We start from the raw sequence: 10,000 nt of genomic DNA, 5'->3' as shown, positions 1-10,000 counted from the left end.
ATTTTCTACAATGGAGACATATGAGCATGCGAAAGTTTTCTAAATAGGGATTTTAGTTTTAAGTAAATACATAGGATCATTGCTATTGTTAAAATGAACAAAAACTAATACTAAAATTGTGCTGCTACAGAATTGTGAAGCTTGAGAGTATTTTTTTTTTCTGTTTTCTGACCTACCATATAAATAAGCATCTTGAGTGGAATTATATAGTGTCGTAATTTTTGGTTTGACAAGTCTAGATCCATGTGGAGTAAATAGTACTAAGACTTCCTTGTTGGAAAGAAATAGAAAAAATACCATGAAATTATTTTTCTAAATGAAAGTTTTCCAATATTGACTCAGAATCTTCTCTCTCAGTGAAAGGCCTCTTCTGAAAAACATTGTTACATTTTCCCTCTTCATTGTTTTATTTTTTAAAAGACTTTCTGAGAGCACAATGGCAATTTAAAAGAACACTGAAATTTTCTCTGTGAACAGTTACATGGTACCCAGAAAAGGGAATGTTCTTTAATTATTAGATTGAAATTTTCTTAAAGGTAGAGGACAAGATAACTGTGGACACTATCTTTGTATTCCTAGTACATTATCCAGCAAATTCAACTAATGTTAAGTCATAATGAGACATGCAGTTACATCACAAAAAATACTGTGAACATCACAAACACAGTGGAAACTTTCTGACATGTTCTAAAGGCACAGTTTTTAAGCCCTTGCTTCCTTTTTGATGTTAATATTGGAAGAGTCCATTACAGGCCATTCATCCTGGCAATTAATATTTATTGGTCTCTGGATGACTTATTTAAATAATCTCTTTGGGCATATTATCAAACATGGGACAACTATGGATCAAAGAAATAATCCACATTAATGAAAAGCCAGCCTTAAAGGCAAAATCTGTTCATCTGGAACCATATGTTATTTAGGACAGAAGCAGTATATTTGTATGCTATCAAACACTCTGAATGGTAGCTTTAAGTAACAAGTGTTCAGTGTTCACTTTAATACATTATTTAAGAGATTTGGATATCTATAAGATATTTTCCTTCTTATTAGGAGCTGAATATGTACTAATTATTGTAGATTTTTTAAATCATTTCCCTTCTCACCTCAATAATTTTCTTGAAAGGAGACATTCAGTCCTCTTAGACATTTATAAATATATATTTAGGAAAACATTCCAAATAGATCACAAATTATCACTGCTAATGTACTGTTTATTTACAACATGAGCCTAGGAAATACTGCTTCAACATCAAAGGGTTTTTTTGAAATGGATGATTTGAAAGTGAGAATAGAAATAGGAAATTATGCCAACTTTGGTACAGGTATTATCAGTACCTTTATTAATAACTTTATAAAATCTCCAGTACTTTATTTTACTAATCTCATCCATCTAATAATTTTACCTATATACAGTTAAATACTGTGCTTTAAAAATAACATTGGCTTTTGTTATCTTTTTGGTAGGTGGTATATTTTACAGCTCTTTTTCCCTATGTGGTCTTATTCATTCTGTTAATACGAGGTGCAACTCTAGAGGGTGCATCAAAAGGCATTTCATACTATATTGGAGCACAATCAAATTTTACAAAACTCAGTGAAGCAGAGGTAAGACTTAATTTGAATTTAATGTTATCTGAGGAGGTAAATCTTAAAATCATATACCAAAACTCTTTGGTTGCATGAGTGTCATTGTGTTTTGTAAAAGAATATTTAGTTAAATATATTTGAGTTTCTGTCTACTAGAGTTTCTGATTAACTTATGTAACATGATCTTAATTATCTTATTGGATTTAAGAACATAATTTTTAACAATAGAATTTAAACAATCGTTTTATTCATGTAAATGATTTTGCTTGACCAACAGGGTTTGGTGTTTATTAATGTGAAAAACAATATTTTAAGCATAAATACCTGCAAATGATGATTAGTACTATGTGATTTATTGGGTAAATTCATAGTAGCTTTAAAGATCATTGTTGAAAGTTTAATGGTCTAGTGTGCATTTTTAATTTTTCTTTTTAATTGTATTCATAAGTTAATATTCCAAAAGCAAGATCAAATTTTGCCTAATGGATTAAAAATTAAAACATATGGATTAATGTGTTTTAATTTGACATGGATTAAGCATTCTCTAACTAAAATTTATTCCAAAAGTAAACATGTGCCAAGAATATGAACTGGGTAATCCCCTTTAAACTTAGTCCATCTCCAGATAATGGCTGTGTGTCGTGGGTACATAAAAATCTTTCACAATTTTAACTACAGAGAATGTTGACAATAATACATCTATTCAGTTGATACAGCCTAAGAAGGCTTTCACTCTTTTAGTAGTTGCATCACATACTTGGCACATATTAAGTAAGCTTCTGGTCAGCTAAAAATTCACAATCTTATGCTAAAGTCAAGAAACAATATGTTAATATCTGCCACATGAGTACTGACCAAAATGGATATTACTTTTAGATTACTATGGTATTCTTTGTGGAACTCATGCTAATTTCCAGCCATTTTTAAAATGGAATCAGATATTTAATTAATTGTTGTGGGATATTTCTGGTAAGTAATGTCAAGTCATTAGCTTTTAGTCATTGAAACCTGTCATTTACCTTTTTGAAATATGAAATGCCAATTTCTGGTCTTTGGTTCTTTTATTGTGCCCAATAATTTTCACTCAATGATGAACCACAATAGCTCTAAATTATGTTGGAACTATGACATTTTATTATTTTTAGTCTTGGAGGTTAATGTATTCTGATGTGTCCACAGGCCATCTTAATGCATTTCTTCATTTATCTTGGACCTCACTCTTTTTAACCTTGTTTGTTAATCTCTTCCCAACTCAAAGACCATTTTCGGTGGTGAATAAGAAATAAATAAAACGGTAGTTGGGATTCATCACCTTCTCTCTGTTAGGTTATTAAACAAGATAAAACAAGTTAATGCATTTTAGAAATGGTAAACTCATATAACTAAGAACTAATATCCAATTATTTCAACTATTGATGTTATGATATTATAGTTGCAACATTTTCCCTAAGAAATAGACCCCCCATTTTCTTAAACTTCATTACTTTGAGCAAAGTGGAAAAGCTTCTTTGATATTCTTTAAGTGGCTTTAACAAGCTTCAGACATCTTGTCTTTGTACTTCTTTGAAACTCTCCTGAAAAACATACATGACTATTTTATATTGTTCTGTGCTTCAATGTCTTTATTAAAAAAATCAGACCTATACATAAAACTCCTTGTGAAAGATACAATTTATTCCTCTACTCCATCTACTCCCCAATACAACACAACCCCACTCTTCTTTTGGGTTTGCTTGCAATGAGAATTGTTTTTCTTAGATGTTTTTTATTCCCCACAATTCATATTCTAAACACGAGATAATAAGTATATACTTTAAACTTTTCTTGGAATATATGAACTCTACTGAAATTTCCAGGAAAATAGATAACTGTACAAATTAATAATTAGAAGGGTCTTCAGAGAATATTTTACTAACTCCCTCATTTTATGGTGATGAAATTAAGACCCAGAAAGATTCAAATTGAGTCAAGTGTACACAGTTAGTGCAAATTGAATTAAGATTTCATAATCCCTAATAATCTTGTGTATGTATATGAGATTGATTGATAAGGGGATTATAACTATGTTTGGAATTTCTGTCCATATTTGTTTGTAATCGAAGAAAACATGATGGTATAGAGTAGCATTCTTACATATCCCAGAACTGTTATAGCTACCTCCAGCTCCCATATGCATACATAATATATCAAGTGAAAGAGGATCAGAGTCATGCTATTTATCTCTTAAGTTGGAAAACAACCTAATAAATAAAAGGGCATTTTGCTTCTAACAGGATTTTGTTATATGTAAGTGAAATAACCTTGATCTATGCATGTACTTCTAGCTATTTTTCTATGTCTTATCATATATCTATCCATCCATCTTGCTTCATGCTGACTTCCTACAATCGAACATCAAACTGTATTCTGAAGACCTAGTAATGTTTTACTCCCTAACAACTTTCCTTCTGTTGAAATAATATTGAAGGGGAAAATTATTACTTTTAACTTCTATATAAGAAACTGAACATCAACTTATTTTATTTCTCACAATAACAATAGCAGCTATCATTGAGCATCTTATTAGTTGCTTTGCATGTATTATCTCATTTCTTTCTCATGTCATTACTTGGATGATATTATTATTACTATTATTAAAATCTATCTTACAAATGAAGAAACATACTTAAAGAGGTTAAATAAAGTGAGGTCAAAGGGAGTGAGAAGTATTAGATGTAAACATTTTTCTGACTCCAGAGACAGAACACTTAGTCACCATGTTATACTGATCAATCTGATTTTTAAAGAATGAAAAAAAAAACACTTTTGCCTCAATATATACCAGCTCTATTATTTGAAATCAGCATAACTATTCTTTTTCCTTTTGGGGTAATGCTATATCAAAGCATTTCAATCTTAAAATGGATTAACCTAAATCATTTTCTAAAATTGATTAATGACCTTTAACAAAAACATAGAAAGGGTAAATTGTGAAAAGAGGAATGAAAATGGGGTAGGATTAATGAAATATGAGGGGTCAGCAAGTACTAGCCATGCTAAGAATGTGTTTTTATTATTACTCTATATGTAGAGTCAATAAAATGTGACTGTAATTGATATGTAGTGTTGATAGAATTCCAATCAAATTCTCAACACAGAAAAAGTGAAGAGGAATTGTCCTATTGGATGTGAAACAATATTATAACATTGTATTTATTAAAATAGAGTGGTACATAGGTATTGACATAGACCACTGGAATAGAATATTAATCTCAGAATTAGATTCATAATTAAATGGAACTTGATATATGGTAGAGGTGGCAATGCAGATCAATGGGGAAAGAATGATTATCCAATTGATAACACCAATACACAATTCATATTGAATATATGTGATTGATAATATCTATTATACTTGTACTATTGATATCCCACTTAGGATACTAGGAATACCATGTGTTAATATGCATAATAAAAATGAGGGTGAATTGAAATTTTAATAGATAAGCAAAACTTTTTCTTTCAGAATGAGATATAAGTAGTATCTTTATAACCTTGGGCAGTATGTTAAATAATAGGCATCATGGCCCACACATACAAGCAAAGATGGATACCTTCAGCTATGTTAAATCAACAACAAAGACTCTGGTTCATCAAAAAACACAATGAGGTGAAAAAAAGCCACAAGTTGAGAGAAAAATTCAATGTATATGATAGACGAAGGATTAGAATCAAATTACATAAAGAATTCCTAGAAATCCAATAAGGCATATAACCCAAGTAAAAAAGAAAGACTGAACAGAAGTTTTATAGGAAAAAAATTCATATGGAAAATAAATATTTAAAACCACACTAACCCTTGTATGTAACAAGAATAATCAGAACTCTTATTTCACAGCCACTAGATTGGATCAAATTAAAAATTTTGACCAAATGCTAGCAAGGATGTAGAGGAATGTGAACTCTCAAATGAGCTGTAGAAGTACAAAGTGATTCAGTCATTCTGGAAAGCAATTTTCAGAGTTAGTAAAAGAAAGAATACATGTACTTTTTGACATCATACTTCCCAACCTAGATTATAAGGATGCAGGTACAAGAATATTCATAGCTATATAATAACAAAATATTGAGCAACCTAATGTCCACCAACAGAAAAAAGGATAAATTGTGATATATACACTGGGGCAGTAGAGAAGTGAAAAAATGATTAAAGCCACATGTATTTAATTGAGCCACATGAATTTGCCTGTATTCTTTCATTATTGAATTTCAAAATTTTGAAATTTTATATGCCTCAACTTGATATTGGAAAAAGTTAATATTACTGAATGAAAGAGTAAATTGTAAAGTTTACATCCATTAATATGATTTTTTATGAGTTTAAAACCAAGCAAAGTTAAACACAAAGAACAGGAAATGATAAACTCCAGTCAGCACTGCAGGAAGGGGGATACAGTTAGGGAGAGACACAAGAAGGCTTTAAGAGACTAATAACATTTTATTAAGCTGGGTAGTGGGTACTTGGTATTCATTTCATTGTTTTATAATATGTATTTATATATATATGAAATATTTTATACAAATGAAAAATTAAGAGCACATGTTTAAAAAATTTAATTTTCTCTTGCAGGTTTGGAAAGATGCTGCCACCCAGATATTTTACTCCCTTTCAGTGGCTTGGGGTGGCTTAGTTGCTCTGTCATCTTACAATAAGTTCAATAACAACTGCTTTTCTGATGCCATTGTAGTTTGTTTGACAAATTGCTTCACTAGTGTGATTGCTGGATTTGCTATTTTTTCTATATTGGGACACATGGCTCATATATCTGGACAGGAAGTCTCTCAAGTTGTAAAATCAGGTATGTAATGCTATATGTTATAAAATTTGATTAATGTAGCTCACTTAAAGTCTAATATGGTTGATAGCAATTTATATTAATGATTTAGGATCTTGTATTTTCTTTATCATTTCATATAATGCAATTTGTTTAAATGATATAATAATTCTTAGATGATTTATGTAAACGAGAAACAGTGTTTAAGAAGACACATTGCTTTTCTGGATTTTGTTTAGTATGAACCACTTCCTGCACAATTACAAGTTTCAGGCATTATAGTAAGCACGTTCCATGTACTGTGAGAGAGAAAACATATTTCAAATTCCCCTATGCAAATTACACATCAGATCTGAATTTCTAAACACATCAATATCATATAGAAATTCCAGTTATTCTGAATATACAGCTGTGTGAGCTTTAAAGGAATCTGCCTAATGAACTTCTTAACTTTAAAATGTTCAATTATTTGGCTAGAGATTCTTAGAAAGAATAATTTTAAGACCACCTTATTAAAATTTTATTATAGTTAGTATAATTTGATGGAAATACTGATAAATGATAACAAAATTTCAGGACTAGAGAAAGCCCCTGGAGATCTTCTTGTATCTAGCTCCTCATAAGGGATTAATACAGAGGAATGTCATCTACATCTTGAAGATGGTCAAATATTTGGAACATGAAAGATCCTAGACTAGAAGCTAATTTTTTAAATTCTAAGTCAGTCCTTTGGAAAGTGAGAGAAACTTAAAATAGTTAAAACTGACAATCACATAATAAAAATGGAACAAAATGAATAGCATCTTTAAATGTAGCAGCAAATAGAAAACAAGATTCAATCTATAGTTTCACATACAGTTTTGCAGGTGTCCATAAACTGATTAAAACAGCATTGCTCATAATGATTCTGGGTAAACATTTGGAAAAAGACTAAACAAGTTCCATTCGTATATCTTTCTAGATAGTGTAATTCTTTTAGAATTTTAAGCTGAGATAAGGTGACATAATCTATGTTTCTACAATACAGACAATTGTTACTCTTCATCAATCTTAAAAGGAAATCAGTTGAACAAAACCATTAAAATAGTTAAATTTCTTATGGGAGAAATAGGCACTAGCTTAATTCATGTCCCATGTTCACAATGTAATATTGCACAACAACCAAGTTAAACACTTTAAAAAGTGAATGTGAGATAGTCGGTAAAGAAATTATGTCAAGGATTGCATTGCCAAATCAAGATGAGAATTTTGTAGTGTCCAAATATGTGAATTTTCTTGACAACTAATTTAAAACACCATACATTTTTCTTAGGTTTTGATCTAGCGTTCATTGCCTATCCAGAAGCTCTAGCCCAACTCCCAGGTGGTCCATTTTGGTCCATATTATTTTTCTTCATGCTTTTAACTTTGGGTCTCGATTCTCAGTTTGCTTCCATTGGTAAGTAATAATACCTCCAGTGTTAACATTACCCTCATATTTTATTCATGTTTCCTCTACTTGAAAACATCCTTTTTCTTACCCTTATTCCTCCTTTTAGCTGTTAATTCTTCTAACGGCCACTCTGAATCATTTTTTTAACTTAAAATTTAAGTATGGAAAAATATAAATTACACATCTATTTGACACTCAAAAGGAACAAACAATATTATGTCATATTTTCCTCAGATAATTTTTAGAAGACAAATGATTACAGGTGAATTTTATGTTCCTTATGTTTCTTTTTTTTAATATTTATTTTTTAGTTGTAGTTGGACACAATACCTTTATTTTATTTATTTTTATGTGGTGCTGAGGATTGAACCCAGGGCCTTGCATGTGCTAGGCAAGTGCTCTACCACTGAGCCACAACCCCAGCCCCTCCCCTATGTTTCTTACTAATATAATTTACATGTTTTTTCCTAGAGGCAACCATCACCATGGATTGTGTGTTATTTAGTCTATGTTTGCATACATTGTACATATATACGTAAATAATATACATTTAAATATTTCACATAAATGTCAAGTTAATGTGTATATATGTGTATGTATTATATATATTACTCTGACAGGTTTTTACATGTATTTGAATCCATGTTGTTACATAGACACATAGATCAATTTAATCAACAATCTGTTGCCATTTTGTTAGGCATTTGGATTCCTTTTTTTTCCCCTGACACTCACTGCTGCAATGACTATCCTTATTCATGTTACACAAAGGAATTTTCACTAAGATATACAACCAATTATTATGAAATAGTTTTCATCATATCATTCTCTTACATAAAAGTTTTCATAGTTTACTCTTTATAGGACAAAATCCAGGTTCCTTTAGTTGACTTTTAAAGTCCTTGTAAATCTCAAATACATTTCCTAATACTTTTATTCATCCTTCTCCTCTTAGCCAGTTCCCTATTTAATGGATACATTTATTTCTTAAATCTAAGATCTTTTTTATCTCCAATGCCAACTAATTCTAATATGCACCTGATTAAATTCTCATTAGAATTTTCCTTCCCTATAACTCTTTTTCAAACTACTTTAGCCCCCCAATGACTTTACAGTTGTCACCAATAAAAAAACCTTATAAAACAGATAACAAATACAGATGCTTTTTGTTTTCATCAGAATCAACAAGTGGTGAGTTGTAAGATAAAGGACTCTAAGATTAAAAACAAAAACAAACCAACAAAACAAAACAAAAAATCAAAACAAAAACAAAAATAAGTAGGGCTCAGAGTATATTCTCCACAAATATTTGTAAATGTGATTAATAGAAGTTGAATTCTGTGATTAACCTTACTGAGTTGACATATGTCATTTTTTCCCACCAAAGAAACAATTACAACAACAATTCAAGATTTATTTCCCAAAGTAATGAAGAAAATGAGGATTCCTATAACTTTGGGTTGCTGCTTGGTTTTGTTTCTCCTTGGTCTCACCTGTGTGACTCAGGTATACTACAGCTTTTTCTTTTCATAGACAAAAGTATTAATTGGGACATATGTCAGAATCTAAATGAAAAAAAAAAAGATTTAAGATGGTGTTTAGTGAAAAGTCTAAGTTCTACTTGGATTAAGGTTTTTCAAGTTTTAGACCATTTCCTCCCACTGTAACTTTGTTAATATTTTACAGAGGAAGAGTCCCAGTAATGACAATTTCATATAGATTATAACAAGATTATAGACTTTAAACATACACTGTAAGTTTCTTGGCAGCTACTATAGAGCCTACAGATATTACATACCATCTTGACAATCAGCTCTTCTAAATGCTTATTTTTTCCCAATAACTCAGTATAGAAAAAATGTTTTTGAGATAGTTAAAACCACATTTTTGTTTGTATTTGAAACATTCTTTTCCATATTTTAGCAGAAGTGAAGCTAAGGAGCATATGTTAAGGTCAAATTTTCCTATGAACATATATGAAAAAAAAACAGTGAATCCCACCATCATGTACATCCACAAGAATAGGGTCCTAACTAGAATTATATATATATTATAACTAAAAAGAGACAATAAATAAATAAATAAGAAAAAATTAATAGATTCAATTTGAGCACTTCATCAAACACAAAAATAATTAGAAGTAACTGGCTTTTTTTTTTTTTTT

The 10,000-nt window shown here is 30.2% G+C and overlaps 1 protein-coding gene across 1 annotated transcript in view; it reads left to right on the top strand.

Moving 5' to 3' along the window:
* Nucleotides 1-10,000, top strand: part of Slc6a14 (solute carrier family 6 member 14) — a 29,407-nt gene that overhangs the window by 10,707 nt on the left and 8,700 nt on the right. Inside the window, exons 6-9 of the mRNA XM_048797111.1 lie at nucleotides 1,468-1,608; nucleotides 6,200-6,428; nucleotides 7,717-7,842; nucleotides 9,224-9,342. Of these exons, the coding sequence (XP_048653068.1) occupies nucleotides 1,468-1,608; nucleotides 6,200-6,428; nucleotides 7,717-7,842; nucleotides 9,224-9,342 (615 nt within the window). The remainder of the gene's footprint in view (nucleotides 1-1,467; nucleotides 1,609-6,199; nucleotides 6,429-7,716; nucleotides 7,843-9,223; nucleotides 9,343-10,000) is intronic.

Source organism: Marmota marmota, unplaced genomic scaffold (genome assembly GCF_001458135.2).
Source record: "Marmota marmota marmota unplaced genomic scaffold, marMar, whole genome shotgun sequence".
NCBI lineage: Eukaryota > Metazoa > Chordata > Mammalia > Rodentia > Sciuridae > Marmota > Marmota marmota.
This window is presented reverse-complemented; position numbering and strand designations above follow the sequence as displayed.